General features: G+C 60.7%; 2 protein-coding genes across 2 annotated transcripts; both read left to right on the top strand.

Annotated features, from left to right (window-relative positions):
* The first annotated feature begins 980 nt into the window (after positions 1 to 980).
* On the top strand, positions 981 to 2,405 carry LOC137466461 (uncharacterized). The gene is made up of 4 exons (XM_068178190.1): positions 981 to 1,164; positions 1,485 to 1,632; positions 1,878 to 2,065; positions 2,155 to 2,405. The coding sequence occupies exons 1-4, from the start codon at positions 1,025 to 1,027 to the stop codon at positions 2,294 to 2,296; spliced, it is 618 nt and encodes a 205-aa protein (XP_068034291.1). The 5' UTR covers positions 981 to 1,024; the 3' UTR covers positions 2,297 to 2,405.
* Positions 2,406 to 9,988: 7,583 nt separating this feature from the next.
* Positions 9,989 to 11,371, top strand: LOC137466469 (uncharacterized). Its single transcript, XM_068178197.1, has 4 exons — positions 9,989 to 10,134; positions 10,455 to 10,602; positions 10,848 to 11,035; positions 11,125 to 11,371. Exons 1-4 carry the CDS (start codon positions 9,995 to 9,997, stop codon positions 11,264 to 11,266), a joined length of 618 nt encoding a protein of 205 aa, XP_068034298.1. The 5' UTR covers positions 9,989 to 9,994; the 3' UTR covers positions 11,267 to 11,371.
* The last annotated feature ends 5,434 nt before the right edge of the window (positions 11,372 to 16,805 follow it).

Raw genomic sequence — 16,805 nt, 5'->3', positions numbered from 1 at the left:
CAGGGTTTGCTGATGGTCTGAGCCGTTCCTAAAGATCCTGTTGGGCTGTCTGAGACGTGGAGGCCAGGGATTCCTTCCAACCTGGGCCACTTTGGGTGGGCTGGGGGCGGCCCCAGGGCAGGTGACAGTGTTTCCAAGGGCCCATTGTGACACGCTGCAGCATGGTCACCGTGGAATTGGAAGGGAACTGGCTGTCCAAGGGTCCTTTGTGACACGTGGTGACATAGGAGCTGGCAGTGACAAGAGCACGCCACAGTGCTCAGAGCAGGCGACGGGACAGGACGGGACAGAGCGGCGCCGTGAGGAGCCCCCGCACAGCGCACTTGTTTGTGTCCGACCCAGAGCTTTTCTGAGGCGTTGTTCCTGCAGCTGACCTCGAGGCCAGACCACAGGACTTGGTGACCTGTAGCCTTCCAAGGCTTCGATTCTGCAGGTGCCCCTGAGGGCAGTGTGGCACTTGGTGCCCCAGAGCTTTTCTGAGGCATCTCCCACCCCTGCCTCCAGTGCGCTCAAGGCCAGACCACAATCCCTGACAGGAGTCTCCTGTCATTGTGGCAGGAGCCCTTGAGACCAGAGCGCAGGGCTTGCTGTCCTGTAGCCTTCCTGAGGCTTCTCTCTGGAAGGTGCATTCCAGGCACAGCTGCAGGACCTGCTGCTAACTTGGAGATTTTCCAAGCCATCTCTCCTGCAAGTACCCACAAAACTAGTCACTGACATGGAGCAGAGACCCCCAAGAGTGCCCAAGGTGGCCTGGGTGGAGGAGGAGGAAGATGAGACCAGTGCCACCCTGCTGGATTTGCTTTTGGAGAGGGGTGTTTCCAGACCAGAGCAAGTAAGCAGCCTGTGGCCATGTTTCAATTCCCTCATGAGTCACATGGCTTCCCCAGCCACACCTGCTGGTCCCTGTGAGCCTTTGAGGCCTTCACAGTGCGGTGGGAAGGGAAGCACTTCTCTGGGGACACTGGGAACATCGCTCCCTCTGGCAGCTTTCCACATCGCCCCGTGCCTTCTCCAGGTGCCCGCTATGGTGAGATACATCCACCAGTGGCTCATGGCCAATGATTCTGCTGAGCACAGGCTGAACAGGACTCTGCTGCATCTCACCGAAGCACAGCCAAATGACGCAGTTATGACACTGCTGCGTGTGGCCCCGTCCTGTGACAGGTATGGGGCCCACCTGCCCAGAGGGCTCAAGGCTCCCCAGCCCATCGCCCTGTACAGCTTATCCCAGGTGTCTGACCAACAGAGAGTTCCAGGGCCCTCTGGCTGCTCCCTTTCCCAGCCCTGGCATGCCAGCCCCGAGCCTGCTGCCATGCTCCCTCGCTGCTCCTCAGGGGCCTGTCCCCACAGGGCTGGGCTGCCTGGGTGCTGCTGGTGAGGGGCAGTGGGCAGAGGCAGAGCTGGCGGTCAGCCCGGGCCCCTAGAGATACCCAGGCCACGGTGCTGTGCCTGAGACCCCCTGAGACAGAGCTCTAACCCCGCAGAGCTGCCATGGCCATGTGGAAGACCATCATGTCCTCGCCCAGGACGGCGAAGCTGGCGCAGCGGATTCTCCTGGATGTGCTGGGGAGCTGGCCGAAGCACAGCACGTGCACCTCCGATGGGGACAAAACGGGTGTCTTTGCCCTAGCTGTGAGTTTTGGCCAGTGGCCTTTGCTGGCCCCAAAGCCGCCTCTCCTGCAGCTCTCCTTCCTCCTTCCCCCACTGCATCTCCCTGCCTCAGGTGCTGGCCTGAAACCTGGCCTAGGGGCAGCTGCAGGGCCACCGGTCCCGCTGCTGCCCCTGTGTTTCTCTGGGCCTCTCCCTGCCACGCTCGGGCCCTGCCACACGGACACCTCGGCACTGAGCGCGGTCTCGGGGGGCTTTGTCCTTTGCAGGCAACTGTGGTGATGTGGAAGATCCTCCAGGAGCCCTGTGTCCCACACATCGTGAAGGTGCACTCCTCCCGTGTACTTGTGCATCTGCTCTTCCAAGTGTTCTTCAGCACAGAAGAGACGCCAGAGGAGGTTGATACCTTCTGGAAGGGATGCCAGGAGCAACACGGCCTTGCCACCAGCCCCAACAGGTGCTCCATTCCAGTCCTCCTGTCCCTGCCCCATCAACAGGGCAGGAGCCACTGCTCCCAGTGTGACCTGGGCGTTGCTCTGCACACAGGTTTGCCGTGCGGACCCTGAAGTCCCTGCTGTGCCTAGAGCAGTACAAGGATGTGGTGATGGCAATGGAACGCAGGTGTGGCTGGGACACGCTGCTCTGTGCTGACACCCAGCACTATGCCGTGGGTCTGCTGGCCAGGTGAGACCCCCTTCTCCCCGCTGCCTCTGACATTTGTGCTCTGCGCCTGGGGTGCCCCACACAGTCCCCGTGGTCGTGGGCCAGAGGGCCTTGTCACTGAGGGATGGCCAAGCAGCCTGGAAAAAGCAGGGAAATGGGGGTGCCCACAAAGAGCCAAATCTCAAATGGCCCAGGTCCCCTTGCTGTATGCTGGGGAAAGACCAGACCACTGTGAGTCAATCCTGGGAGAGGTTTGCTCCCCTGGCTCACAATCTTATGGACTTTTACTCCTGACAGGGAGATGTCCTGCATCTCCATACGCTCGTGTTCCCGGATCTTCCGCTATCTGCTCCAGCTGCTCAGCACACAGGAGCCACGCTGGGATCTGCCCGCCCTGGCATTCCTTGTGGAGGTGAGCCTGTTGGCCAGCGCTGCCTCGCTGAGCTGCCTCCCAGCTCTCTGCCCTCTCGTAGCCACAGCTGCCAGGACGGTGCCCACGCCCTGTGCTGCTGCCTGGGCCCAGCCCTGTGCGGTTCTGGGCTCCTGCCGGCCGGGTCCCCTGTCACTGCCCTGTGCCTTTCAGGTCCTCAAGCACCTGGACTTGAGTGAACGCGAGGCTGACCGAGTCCTGCAAATCTTCTCAAGGCACCTGCGCAGCGAGTGCAGGGAGAGGCGTCGCCTGGCACTCAAGGGCCTTCTCAAGCTCACTGACAATCCCTCGACGGTGAGAAGGGGACAGTGGCTGAAGCCGTGCAGGCAGCATGGGGCTGGGGAACACAGTCGCTTGGGCTTGGCTGTAGTTTGGGCGCTGGGGCAGCTGCTCCCAGCTCTCCTGCCTCCCACTTCAGCTGCCCGAGTGCTTCGGGACAGGCCTTTGGCCTCTAGGCCCTCTGGCAGCAGGGTGGCCGTTCACAAACTTGTGTTCTACACAGACCAAAAAAATGTGGAGCCTGACTGAAAGTCTTGTGGAGCTCCTGCGGGATGCAGATGGAGAGATTGTTAAGATAATAGTCATGGTACTCAGCTTTATAATCTTGGACAGCGACAGATGGATAGGCAGCCCCATCGCCCTGCAGCTGGCTGAGGCACTTGTGCTACTCTTTGACCTCGTAAGGCTCTGTGCCCCCAGCCACGGCCACTGGGTACTGCCCAGACACTTGGTGCCCTGTGGATTTGCAGGCACGCGCCCAGCTGAGCCCCCTCGCAGCCCATGCTGAGGTCTTCTTTTTGTCTCTTAATACAGGACAATAGCCAGGTACAGCTGCTCTCCATTTGTCTCTTCAGAACATTGCTGACTCTTCCACTGGGAAGGGAAAGCAAGGCCCTGAAGTTACAAGCGCGCCACAGCCTGCTGCCACTCTTCTTCCACTGCCATGATGAGAATCGGCGCGTGGCAGAGGTGAGGACTTCGTGGGCTGCTGCTGTCCCCCGGGCAGGGGGCTCGGCTGTCTCCTGCCATGGCGGGCTGCAGCCTCCTCCAGGCCTCGGCACAGGCACGTGGGTCCTGTGCCCTGGGCTGTGGGGCCATCCCCGTATCTCTGCTGCTCTCCAGGCTTCTCGGGAAACGCTGCTTTGTGTGCCCGAGTTCCTGAAGATAAGAGATCTGGCGAGACTGGTGAAGAAGGAGAAACTCTGGATTTTCGCCTACTGCCTAGTAAGGACGGCCTGGAAGCCCCAGGCTCAGCCGGGAGAAGCCCCCTGAGCGCGGTGCTGGGTGTGTGGGCTGGCAGCTGTGCCCCTGCCCGGTGCTGCACCCAGAGGCCGCGCTGGCTCTTCTCCAGGCTCCCGTGGCCCCAGCCCGGTGCCGATGGAGCCCCGGCCCGGCGGGGCTGTGGGGCGGCCCCGCGGCTCCCCGGGCAGCAGCCGGCCCTCTGCCCCCTCCAGAGCCCGGCGCCAGCGGCTGCTGCCCGGGCCTCAGGGCTGTGCGGGCAGGGGAGGCCGGGGCAGGGCACAGGGAGCGCCCGGCCCAGGGGCCGAGCCCGCGCCAACCCTTCCCTCCTGCCGCTCTCTGCAGCTGGAAGAGGACAGGAGCCGAGCGGGCCGAGATCCTGCGCCAGGCCCTGCCCTACCTGGACAGCCCACAGGAGCCCCTGCGAGAGGCGGCCGTCAGGTTCATGGGTGAGCCACGAGCCCGGGCTCCCTCCCCGCCCCGCCGCAGCTCGGCCCCAGCCCCGGCTGCTGCCCCCGGCAGCGCCATCCGGGCCCGGCGCCATGGAGCCCCGCCTGGCCTCGGCGCTGCTGCCGCCCTCCGGCAGCCGTGCCCTGGGGCGGCAGCGTGCGGCAAGGGCCCAGGCTGAGCCCTGCCGGGCCACCAGGGCGTGTGGCCACAGGGCTGGCAGCGCCGCTGGCAGGGAGCTGTGCCGCTGGGGCCGTGACAGCCTCTGTGTTCACAGGGATCGCCGGGCGGAGCTTGAGGGGGCAGCAGGCCGAGCTCCAGCTGGTCTACAATGGTGAGTGAGGGCAGCGGACTGACAGCGGGGGCTGGCGGGACGAGCTGCCATCCCTGCCCCGGCTGCGGAGGGCTCTGGTCCCTGTGTGGACCAGGGCTGGCCTGGGCAGAGCACACAGAGATTTCAGGGACACGTGGGGGATTCGTGGCCCGCAGCTTCGGGCTGACCCCGTTGGTCCCTACTCCCTCCTGACCATGGCAAGAGCAGGCCGGGATGGCCCTGGCAGGGGCCTGTCCTCAGCTCCCCACAGATCCAGGATCTGACCGTGGCTCTGATCCTCTCTCTTTCAGCCCTTGAAGAAATGGCAAATGACATCAGCCTCACCGTTGGAAGCCTGGCAATTGAAACATTGTGCATCCTCAAGGCAGTAGAGCAGGCTCCCATCCCAATGTTCCAGAGGCTGCGGGATCAGCTGCGCAGGGCATGGCAGACACGGCCTCGTCTGTCACGGCTTGGCTGGCTGAACAGCTGGAACTCTGTGGAGGGCTGATCCAGGAGGCTGTCTTTGCTGGGGCCACCTGAGCTAGCAGCGATTTTATTTTTCTGTATAATTGATCTTTTCTTCATTTTCTTTTCCTATACTATGTAAATATAGAATGTATTATAATAGACAGACTCCCAGGATCTTTCTTTGGCTGCCCAGAGTCTGCAGGGCATAGGGGAGGAGGGGGAAATTTTGCTTGGGCTCAGCCAGGTGCCCAGGCGTGCAATGTTGCAGGGAAAAGGGCCAGAGGCCCCTTGACCTTTAGTGGTTCTGCTGAAGCCTTTGTGCCGCCCACAGAGCGGGTGGGCAGGACCGGAGCTGCGGGGATCCCTGCGGGAGCGGTGCCTGGAGATGGCCACAAGCCCTGTCCCAGGCAGGAAGCACCATCCGTGTGCTCCTGCCCGTGTGTTGCTGGCTGGATTGCTGAGGGCTCCGAGGTGCCTCTTGATGGGGCTCCTCTGGAGCTCCTGCAGGGCTGTGGCACTGCTGCCGGGCAGGTTGGCCGGGCTGGGGGCGACCCTGAGAGGCTGGGGCAGTGGGCAGCCCTGAGCTAGTGGGTGTCAGAGGCCACCAGCAGCCCCCAGGCAGCCGCCTTGTTCCCAGCACCCGGCTGCTCTGGCGCTTCCCCAGATTGTCTCCCAGGCCTGCGGCAGAAGCCCTCGATGCTGGGACACCACCCCAGCAGGAGGGAGGGGACACCCCAAGTGCCCAGGCTGGGCTGGCTGGGGACACGGAGGGCAGGGGGCGGTTGCCTGGGCTTGGCCTCTGGCTGCTGCCAATAAGGGGCAGGGGGCAGAGGCAGGGCTGGCGGCCGGCCCCGGCTCTCGCGGCTGCCCAGGCCACGGTGCTGTGACCGAGGCCCCCCTGACACAGAGCTCTGGGGCCGCAGAGCTGCTGTCACCATGGGGAAGGCGGCCGTGTCTCACTGAGCAGGGCTGCGGAGGCGCTGCTGCCCCGGCGCCTCTGGACCCCACAGGAACAGCACCGGAGCGTGCTCAGGCACAGCAGCACCCTGAACGCCGGCACCTGCTCAATGAGGCTCCCGCACCTGCCGGGATGCCAGACGGGGGGAGACTGTGGGCGCAATTGCCCGTGCTTTGGCAAAAGGCTCCATCAGCCTTCACCACAATGGCTTTCTCTTGACTTGCCAGCCTCACAGCAACGCTTGGCTTCCATGGCCGTGCTTGAGGGCAGAGTCACCACTTTCCACAGGCGGACGTCCCAAGGCAGCGGCACTGGTGCCATGGTGAGAGAGAGACTCTGATGGGGCACGAGCCCTGCGCTGCAGCTGCCCTCCCTCTCCTCCATGCAGGCACCTTAAAGACACATGTGTCAGCTCTGAAACTAAATCCTGGACGTGCTTGCAACAAAGAACAAAGGAGGCGCCAGAGAAAAGCTGGGACTTGTATGGCTCAGTTTTGCTCTCCACTTGGGGAATCACAGAATGCCACAGCACTTTTTGTTGCAAAGTATCATAAAGATCATCCAGTTCCCACCGCCCTGCCACGGCCACAGGTGCTGTGCAGGCACAGCTGTCACTAGGATTGGAAGAACACTTTTCCATGTTTACCTTTTCTCTCCTGGATTTCAAGCTAACATGAAAAAATCGGCTGGTTACAGCTGAATTTTGTAGCTCACAGGACTTGGAAGAGCAGTCTCCATGGGATGTCCATTCAGCCTTTGATAGATCATCCCAATGGAGCTCAGCCATGTGCAGCCCAGGCACAGGCACCAGGCTGGTCCATTGCAGCATCCCAAGTCTTTGTGGCTTCCTGTGCACCCTGAGGCCCCAGAATCCATTCTTGAATTCCCAGTTAGTGCTGTGCAGGACATGAGAACATAGGAATCACCTGCTCGGCTCATTCTTGGGTTTGCTGTTCCTGCCTAAAGGAATAATCGGGAGTATATGCTGATGTAAAGCTATGCCTAAGCACCAGGGGCTTTTTCTGTAGTGTTTAAAACAAAACCCTTGTGTGACTGTTCAGAGACTCTAAAATGCAGGGTGCAAATGACAGCTTTGGTATTTAAGAATCCCAGAAATTTGACATGTGATTTTCCTGGTCAAGGATTTGAACGCTTATGCAGAAATTACAAAAATGTTAGAAGTTGTTTTCATTGGCAGTCCCTTTTAAATGGCATCAGCACACTTGCGGGGGACAGAGTATGACGCTGGCACAGTACTTGGTGTTGCGGTGTGTTAGTTTATTAAGTCAAATGTTCTGTTATCTTGTGGTATGTTCCAGTGTCCCCCGAGTTATTACGGTTGGTTTCTCCCCTGTGTTATGCCCTCCTACCTAGCTGTCCCTCAAAGAATCCCCTCCCTACTTGCCAGACCCTTCCCTGCCTGGCAAGGCAACCTGGCCCCTTCGCCCTGTCCGTCAGCCCAACCCCTACCCTTTGTTCCAGAAGGTTCCCTGTCCCTCCTGCTCAAATCCAATCCTCGGCCAGATCCTCTCTCCTCCCCTTGCTCTGATTTGTTTTAGTCCCAGAAACCAGACCCTAGAAGTTCCTCACTGGTTGCTGTATGGTGTCCACCGCCAGTTTTGAAAGATTTAAAATCCGGGGCACAGGTGTGCTCGGGGCTCTTTTTCGCTTGTGCTCCCCTTTGTCATCCCTCCCCTGCATACCTTCCTCTCGCTTCTCCCGGTAAATTTGCTGGACCTTGCACTACAGAAGAGCGTCCTCTGCCTCCTTTGCCCAGTCCTTGTCACTCCTCCACGGGTCTCTACTGCTGAGCATCTGGCTCAGAGGTCCTGGCGCAGGCAAAACCCCAGCCTGGCCAGTTGCCCACTCTCGCCACTGGCCCAGGGGCATCGCAGAGCTAGCCAGGGCTCTGGAGGACAGTGGCAATTTGGCACTTAATGGCTTCAGATCAGGGAGATACATGTTTTGCCCAGCTTCACCCAGGAGTTCAAGTTCTCCCAGGACTTTGATCAGCTGGTCACTGCAGGTAACTTTCACTAAATGCAAAAGGATGTAACAGCAGAACTTCTGGAGAATATGCCCTAGGGATAGGGAGAAAACCTTGAAAATGATCAGCAGGCTCCGGAAAACTTTAAAAAAAATCAAAACCAGATGTACCCTGTGACTTTTCAGGCTTGACTCTTTGGGTCTGGAGGAAATATTTGTCTTGCATCAGCTACGACACAGACAGACATGCAGCAACTGGAGGACTGAACATCAGAGACTGGGCTAGTGCTTTTCCCAGAAGAACAGAAAGAAGATCACATTGATACATGACACTGTCTCTCTACAGTCAAATCGTCCAGGGAAATTCAGCAGCTGATGGTCTTGTGGTGCTACTGCTAATCCCTTCCATGAAAAGAAGCATTTCCGGACTGCCTAACAGCTTCTGCCTTCTCACAGACCCCAAGTGTTGCCAGCACTTGCTGCAGGTGCTCCTGCCAACAGCCCCTGATGCACGTGGGCTTTGGCTCCCTCTGGCACAGAAGCCCCCCACGGGCAATGGTCTCTGGGGCAGGAGACGGGCACCAGAGCTGCCAGGGCTCGGGGGGTGGCAGGTCTGCTTGGGCGGGGACTCTGCCACACCTGCTGGTGTCAGCGCTCCCCAGGCCCCAGGGCTCAGAGCAGCCCAGTTCGTGCCCTGGCCCACACGTTCCTTGTCCCTGTCACACCCACGGGTTTAGGATGGCCACCAGCCGGGACGTGTCCCAAGGAGGCCGGGGCAGCTTCCGTGGAAGGCCCCGTGCCCTTCCCAGCGCAGCTGCGTGGCTCCTTCTGCTGCCCTGAGCCTGCAGAGCAGGGCAGGGTTTGCTGATGGTCTGAGCCGTTCCTAAAGATCCTGTTGGGCTGTCTGAGACGTGGAGGCCAGGGATTCCTTCCAACCTGGGCCACTTTGGGTGGGCTGGGGGTGGCCCCAGGGCAGGTGACAGTGTTTCCAAGGGCCCATTGTGACACGCTGCAGCATGGTCACCGTGGAATTGGAAGGGAACTGGCTGTCCAAGGGTCCTTTGTGACACGTGGTGACATAGGAGCTGGCAGTGACAAGAGCACGCCACAGTGCTCAGAGCAGGCGACGGGACAGGACGGGACAGAGCGGCGCCGTGAGGAGCCCCCGCACAGCGCACTTGTTTGTGTCCGACCCGGAGCTTTTCTGAGGCGTTGTTCCTGCAGCTGACCTCGAGGCCAGACCACAGGACTTGGTGACCTGTAGCCTTCCAAGGCTTCGATTCTGCAGGTGCCCCTGAGGGCAGTGTGGCACTTGGTGCCCCAGAGCTTTTCTGAGGCATCTCCCACCCCTGCCTCCAGTGCGCTCGAGGCCAGACCACAATCCCTGACAGGAGTCTCCTGTCATTGTGGCAGGAGCCCTTGAGACCAGAGCGCAGGGCTTGCTGTCCTGTAGCCTTCCTGAGGCTTCTCTCTGGAAGGTGCATTCCAGGCACAGCTGCAGGACCTGCTGCTAACTTGGAGATTTTCCAAGCCATCTCTCCTGCAAGTACCCACAAAACTAGTCACTGACATGGAGCAGAGACCCCCAAGAGTGCCCAAGGTGGCCTGGGTGGAGGAGGAGGAAGATGAGACCAGTGCCACCCCGCTGGATTTGCTTTTGGAGAGGGGTGTTTCCAGACCAGAGCAAGTAAGCAGCCTGTGGCCATGTTTCAATTCCCTCATGAGTCACATGGCTTCCCCAGCCACACCTGCTGGTCCCTGTGAGCCTTTGAGGCCATCGCAGTGCGGTGGGAAGGGAAGCACTTCTCTGGGGACACTGGGAACATCGCTCCCTCTGGCAGCTTTCCACATCGCCCCATGCCTTCTCCAGGTGCCCGCTATGGTGAGATACATCCACCAGTGGCTCATGGCCAATGATTCTGCTGAGCCCAGGCTGAACAGGACTCTGCTGCATCTCACCGAAGCACAGCCAAATGACGCAGTAATGACACTGCTGCGTGCGGCCCCGTCCTGTGACAGGTATGGGGCCCACCTGCCCAGAGGGCTCAAGGCTCCCCAGCCCATCGCCCTGTGCAGCTTATCCCAGGTGTCTGACCAACAGAGAGTTCCAGGGCCCTCTGGCTGCTCCCTTTCCCAGCCCTGGCATGCCAGCCCCGAGCCTGCTGCCATGCTCCCTCGCTGCTCCTCAGGGGCCTGTCCCCACAGGGCTGGGCTGCCTGGGTGCTGCTGGCGAGGGGCAGTGGGCAGAGGCAGAGCTGGCGGTCAGCCCGGGCCCCTAGAGATACCCAGGCCACGGTGCTGTGCCTGAGACCCCCTGAGACAGAGCTCTAACCCCGCAGAGCTGCCATGGCCATGTGGAAGACCATCATGTCCTCGCCCAGGACGGCGAAGCTGGCGCAGCGGATTCTCCTGGATGTGCTGGGGAGCTGGCCGAAGCACAGCACGTGCACCTCCGATGGGGACAAAACGGGTGTCTTTGCCCTAGCTGTGAGTTTTGGCCAGTGGCCTTTGCTGGCCCCAAAGCTGCCTCTCCTGCAGCTCTCCTTCCTCCTTCCCCCACTGCATCTCCCTGCCTCAGGTGCTGGCGGGAAACCTGGCCTAGGGGCAGCTGCAGGGCCACCGGTCCCGCTGCTGCCCCTGTGTTTCTCTGGGCCTCTCCCTGCCACGCTCGGGCCCTGCCACACGGACACCTCGGCACTGAGCGCGGTCTCGGGGGGCTTTGTCCTTTGCAGGCAACTGTGGTGATGTGGAAGATCCTCCAGGAGCCCTGTGTCCCACACATCGTGAAGGTGCACTCCTCCCGTGTACTTGTGCATCTGCTCTTCCAAGTGTTCTTCAGCACAGAAGAGACGCCAGAGGAGGTTGATACCTTCTGGAATGGAAGCCAGGAGCAACACGGCCTTGCCACCAGCCCCAACAGGTGCTCCATTCCAGTCCTCCTGTCCCTGCCCCATCAACAGGGCAGGAGCCACTGCTCCCAGTGTGACCTGGGCGTTGCTCTGCACACAGGTTTGCCGTGCGGACCCTGAAGTCCCTGCTGTGCCTAGAGCAGTACAAGGATGTGGTGATGGCAATGGAACGCAGGTGTGGCTGGGACACGCTGCTCTGTGCTGACACCCAGCACTATGCCGTGGGTCTGCTGGCCAGGTGAGACCCCCTTCTCCCCACTGCCTCTGACATTTGTGCTCTGCGCCTGGGGTGCCCCACACAGTCCCCGTGGTCGTGGGCCAGAGGGCCTTGTCACTGAGGGATGGCCAAGCAGCCTGGAAAAAGCAGGGAAATGGGGGTGTCCACAAAGAGCCAAATCTCAAATGGCCCAGGTCCCCTTGCTGTATGCTGGGGAAAGACCAGACCACTGTGAGTCAATCCTGGGAGAGGTTTGCTCCCCTGGCTCACAATCTTATGGACTTTTACTCCTGACAGGGAGATGTCCTGCATCTCCATACGCTCGTGTTCCCGGATCTTCCGCTATCTGCTCCAGCTGCTCAGCACACAGGAGCCACGCTGGGATCTGCCCGCCCTGGCATTCCTTGTGGAGGTGAGCCTGTTGGCCAGCGCTGCCTCGCTGAGCTGCCTCCCAGCTCTCTGCCCTCTCGTAGCCACAGCTGCCAGGACGGTGCCCACGCCCTGTGCTGCTGCCTGGGCCCAGCCCTGTGCGGTTCTGGGCTCCTGCCGGCCGGGTCCCCTGTCACTGCCCTGTGCCTTTCAGGTCCTCAAGCACCTGGACTTGAGTGAACGCGAGGCTGACCGAGTCCTGCAAATCTTCTCAAGGCACCTGCGCAGCGAGTGCAGGGAGAGGCGTCGCCTGGCACTCAAGGGCCTTCTCAAGCTCACTGACAATCCCTCGACGGTGAGAAGGGGGCAGTGGCTGAAGCCGTGCAGGCAGCATGGGGCTGGGGAACACAGTCGCTTGGGCTTGGCTGTAGTTTGGGCGCTGGGGCAGCTGCTCCCAGCTCTCCTGCCTCCCACTTCAGCTGCCCGAGTGCTTCGGGACAGGCCTTTGGCCTCTAGGCCCTCTGGCAGCAGGGTGGCCGTTCACAAACTTGTGTTCTACACAGACCAAAAAAATGTGGAGCCTGACTGAAAGTCTTGTGGAGCTCCTGCGGGATGCAGATGGAGAGATTGTTAAGGTAATAGTCATGGTACTCAGCTTTATAATCTTGGACAGCGACAGATGGATAGGCAGCCCCATCGCCCTGCAGCAGGCACTTGTGCTACTCTTTGACCTCGTAAGGCTCTGTGCCCCCAGCCACGGCCACTGGGTACTGCCCAGACACTTGGTGCCCTGTGGATTTGCAGGCACGCGCCCAGCTGAGCCCCGTCGCAGCCCATGCTGAGGTCTTCTTTTGTCTCTTAATACAGGACAATAGCCAGGTACAGCTGCTCTCCATTTGTCTCTTCAGAACATTGCTGACTCTTCCACTGGGAAGGGAAAGCAAGGCCCTGAAGTTACAAGCGCGCCACAGCCTGCTGCCACTCTTCTTCCACTGCCATGATGAGAATCGGCGCGTGGCAGAGGTGAGGACTTCGTGGGCTGCTGCTGTCCCCCTGGCAGGGGGGCTCGGCTGTCTCCTGCCATGGCGGGCTGCAGCCTCCTCCAGGCCTCGGCACAGGCACGTGGGTCCTGTGCCCTGGGCTGTGGGGCCATCCCCGTATCTCTGCTGCTCTCCAGGCTTCTCGGGAAACGCTGCTTTGTGTGCCCGAGTTCCTGAAGATAAGAGATCTGGCGAGACTGGTGAAGAAGGAGAAACTCTGGATTTTCGCCTACTGCCTAGTAAGGACGGCCTGGAAGCCCCAGGCTCAGCCGGGAGAAGCCCCCTGAGCGCGGTGCTCGGTGTGTGGGCTGGCAGCTGTGCCCCTTGCCCGGTGCTGCACCCAGAGGCCGCGCTGGCTCTTCTCCAGGCTCCCGTGGCCCCAGCCCGGTGCCGATGGAGCCCCGGCCCGGCGGGGCTGTGGGGCGGCCCCGCGGCTCCCCGGGCAGCAGCCGGCCCTCTGCCCCCTCCAGAGCCCGGCGCCAGCGGCTGCTGGCCGGGCCTCGGGGCTGTGCGGGCAGGGGAGGCCGGGGCAGGGCACAGGGAGCGCCCGGCCCAGGGGCCGAGCCCACGCCAACCCTTCCCTCCTGCCGCTCTCTGCAGCTGGAAGAGGACAGGAGCCGAGCGGCCGAGATCCTGCGCCGGGCCCTGCCCTACCTGGACAGCCCACAGGAGCCCCTGCGAGAGGCGGCCGTCAGGTTCATGGGTGAGCCACGAGCCCGGGCTCCCTCCCCGCCCCGCCACAGCTCGGCCCCAGCCCCGGCTGCTGCCCCGGCCAGCGCCATCCGGGCCCGGCGCCGTGGAGCCCCGCCTGGCCTCGGCGCTGCTGCCGCCTCCGGCAGCCGTGCCCTGGGGCGGCAGCGTGCGGCAAGGGCCCAGGCTGAGCCCTGCCGGGCCACCAGGCGTGTGGCCACAGGGCTGGCAGCGCCGCTGGCAGGGAGCTGTGCTGCTGGGGCCGTGACAGCCTCTGTGTTCACAGGGATCGCCGGGCGGAGCTTGAGGGGGCAGCAGGCCGAGCTCCAGCTGGTCTACAATGGTGAGTGAGGGCAGCGGACTGACAGCGGGGGCTGGCGGGACGAGCTGCCATCCCTGCCCCGGCTGCGGAGGGCTCTGGTCCCTGTGTGGACCAGGGCTGGCCTGGGCAGAGCACACAGAGATTTCAGGGACACGTGGGGGATTCGTGGCCCGCAGCTTCGGGCTGACCCCGTTGGTCCCTACTCCCTCCTGACCATGGCAAGAGCAGGCCGGGGATGGCCCTGGCAGGGGCCTGTCCTCAGCTCCCCACAGATCCAGGATCTGACCGTGGCTCTGATCCTCTCTCTTTCAGCCCTTGAAGAAATGGCAAATGACATCAGCCTCACTGTTGGAAGCCTGGCAATTGAAACATTGTGCATCCTCAAGGCAGTAGAGCAGGCTCCCATCCCAATGTTCCAGAGGCTGCGGGATCAGCTGCGCAGGGCATGGCAGACACGGCCTCGTCTGTCGCGGCTTGGCTGGCTGAACAGCTGGAACTCTGTGGAGGGCTGATCCAGGAGGCTGTCTTTGCTTGGGCCACCTGAGCTAGCAGCGATTTTATTTTTCTGTATAATTGATCTTTTCTTCATTTTCTTTTCCTATACTATGTAAATATAGAATGTATTATAATAGACAGACTCCCAGGATCTTTCTTTTGCTGCCCAGAGCGTGCAGGGCATAGGGGAGGAGGGGGAAATTTTGCTTGGGCTCAGCCAGGTGCCCAGGCGTGCAATGTTGCAGGGAAAATGGCCAGAGGCCCCTTGGCCTTTGGCGGTTCTGCTGAAGCCTTTGTGCCGCCCGCAGAGCGGGTGGGCAGGGCCGGAGCTGCGGGGGATCCCTGTGGGAGTGGTGCCTGGAGATGGCCACAAGCCCTGTGCCAGGCAGGAAGCACCATCCGTGTGCTCCTGCCCGTGTGTTGCTGGCTGGATTGCTGAGGGGCTCCGAGGTGCCTCTTGATGGGGCTCCTCTGGAGCTCCTGCGGGGCTGTGGCACTGCTGCCGGGCAGGTTGGCCGGGCTGGGGGGAGACCCTGAGAGGCTGGGGCAGTGGGCAGCCCTGAGCAAGTGGGTGTCAGAGGCCACCAGCAGCCCCCAGGCAGCCGTCTTGTTCCCAGCACCCAGCTGCTCTGGCGCTTCCCCAGATCGTCTCCCAGGCCTGTGGCAGAAGCCCTCGATGCTGGGACACCACCCCGGAAGGAGGGTGGGGACACCCCAAGTGCCCAGGCTGGGCTGGCTGGGGACACGGAGGGCAGGGGGGCGGTTGCCTGGGCATGGCCTCTGGCTGCTGCCAATAATGGGCAGGGGGCAGAGGCAGGGCTGGCGGCCGGCCCCGGCTCTCGCGGCTGCCCAGGCCACGGTGCTGTGACCGAGGCCCCCCTGACACAGAGCTCTGGGGCCGCAGAGCTGCTGTCACCATGGGGAAGGCGGCCGTGTCTCCTTGAGCAGGGCTGCAGAGGCGCTGCTGCCCCGGCGCCTCTGGGACCCCACAGGAACAGCACCGGAGCGTGCTCAGGCACAGCAGCACCCTGAACGCCGGCACCTGCTCAATGAGGCTCCCGCACCCGCCGGGATGCCAGACGGTGGGAGACTGTGGGCGCAATTGCCCGTGCTTTGGCAAAAGGCTCCATCAGCCTTCACCACAATGGCTTTCTCTTGACTTGCCAGCCTCACAGCAACGCTTGGCTTCCATGGCCGTGCTTGAGGGCAGAGTCACCACTTTCCACAGGCGGACGTCCCAAGGCAGCGGCACTGGTGCCATGGTGAGAGAGAGACTCTGATGGGGCACGAGCCCTGCGCTGCAGCTGCCCTCCCTCTCCTCCATGCAGGCACCTTAAAGACACATGTGTCAGCTCTGAAACTAAATCCTGGACGTGCTTGCAACAAAGAACAAAGGAGGCGCCAGAGAAAAGCTGGGACTTCTATGGCTCAGTTTTGCTCTCCACTTGGGGAATCACAGAATGCCACAGCACTTTTTGTTGCAAAGTATCATAAAGATCATCCAGTTCCCACCGCCCTGCCACGGCCACAGGTGCTGTGCAGGCACAGCTGTCACTAGGATTGGAAGAACACTTTTCCATGTTTACCTTTTCTCTCCTGGATTTCAAGCTAACATGAAAAAATCGGCTGGTTACAGCTGAATTTTGTAGCTCACAGGACTTGGAAGAGCAGTCTCCATGGGATGTCCATTCAGCCTTTGATAGATCATCCCAATGGAGCTCAGCCATGTGCAGCCCAGGCACAGGCACCAGGCTGGTCCATTGCAGCATCCCAAGTCTTTGTGGCTTCCTGTGCACCCTGAGGCCCCAGAATCCATTCTTGAATTCCCAGTTAGTGCTGTGCAGGACATGAGAACATAGGAATCACCTGCTCGGCTCATTCTTGGGTTTGCTGTTCCTGCCTAAAGGAATAATCGGGAGTATATGCTGATGTAAAGCTATGCCTAAGCACCAGGGACTTTTTCTGTAGTGTTTAAAACAAAACCCTTGTGTGACTGTTCAGAGACTCTAAAATGCAGGGTGCAAATGACAGCTTTGGTATTTAAGAATCCCAGAAATTTGACATGTGATTTTCCTGGTCAAGGATTTGAACGCTTATGCAGAAATTACAAAAATGTTAGAAGTTGTTTTCATTGGCAACCCCTTTTAAATGGCATCAGCACACTTACGGGGGACAGAGTATGACGCTGGGACAGTACTTGGTGTTGCGGTGTGTTAGTTTATTAAGTCAAATGTTCTGTTATCTTGTGGAATGTTCCAGTGTCCCCCGAGTTATTACAGTTGGTTTCTCCCCTGTGTTATGCCCTCCTACCTAGCTGTCCCTCAAAGAATCCCCTCCCTACTTGCCAGACCCTTCCCTGCCTGGCAAGGCAACCTGGCCCCTTCGCCCTGTCCGTCAGCCCAACCCCTACCCTTTGTTCCAGAAGGTTCCCTGTCCCTCCTGCTCAAATCCAATCCTCGGCCAGATCCTCTCTCCTCCCCTTGCTCTGATTTGTTTTAGTCCCAGAAACCAGACCCTAGAAGTTCCTCACTGGTTGCTGTATGGTGTCCACCGCCAGTTTTGAAAGATTTAAAATCCGGGGCACAGGTGTGCTCGGGGCTCTTTTTCGCTTGTGCTCCCCTTTGTCATCCCTCCCCTGCATACCTTCC

Source organism: Anomalospiza imberbis, unplaced genomic scaffold (assembly GCF_031753505.1).
Source record: "Anomalospiza imberbis isolate Cuckoo-Finch-1a 21T00152 unplaced genomic scaffold, ASM3175350v1 scaffold_221, whole genome shotgun sequence".
Taxonomy (NCBI): Eukaryota; Metazoa; Chordata; class Aves; order Passeriformes; family Viduidae; genus Anomalospiza; species Anomalospiza imberbis.
The sequence above is the reverse complement of the archived record's forward strand: the minus strand, read 5'-3'. Positions and strand labels throughout refer to the sequence as shown.

What these genes read in the sequence shown, in the direction of transcription:
- LOC137466469 (XM_068178197.1), top strand. Translation starts at nt 9,995, where the DNA reads ATGGTGAGATACATCCACCAGTGGCTCATGGCCAATGATTCTGCTGAG. An exon ending in GCGGCCCCGTCCTGTGACAG is followed by an intron (nt 10,135 to 10,454) that starts GTATGGGGCCCA and finishes CTAACCCCGCAG; the next exon opens with AGCTGCCATGGCCATGTGGA. An exon ending in CTTGCCACCAGCCCCAACAG is followed by an intron (nt 11,036 to 11,124) that starts GTGCTCCATTCC and finishes CTCTGCACACAG; the next exon opens with GTTTGCCGTGCGGACCCTGA.
- LOC137466461 (XM_068178190.1), top strand. Translation starts at nt 1,025, where the DNA reads ATGGTGAGATACATCCACCAGTGGCTCATGGCCAATGATTCTGCTGAG. An exon ending in GTGGCCCCGTCCTGTGACAG is followed by an intron (nt 1,165 to 1,484) that starts GTATGGGGCCCA and finishes CTAACCCCGCAG; the next exon opens with AGCTGCCATGGCCATGTGGA. An exon ending in CTTGCCACCAGCCCCAACAG is followed by an intron (nt 2,066 to 2,154) that starts GTGCTCCATTCC and finishes CTCTGCACACAG; the next exon opens with GTTTGCCGTGCGGACCCTGA.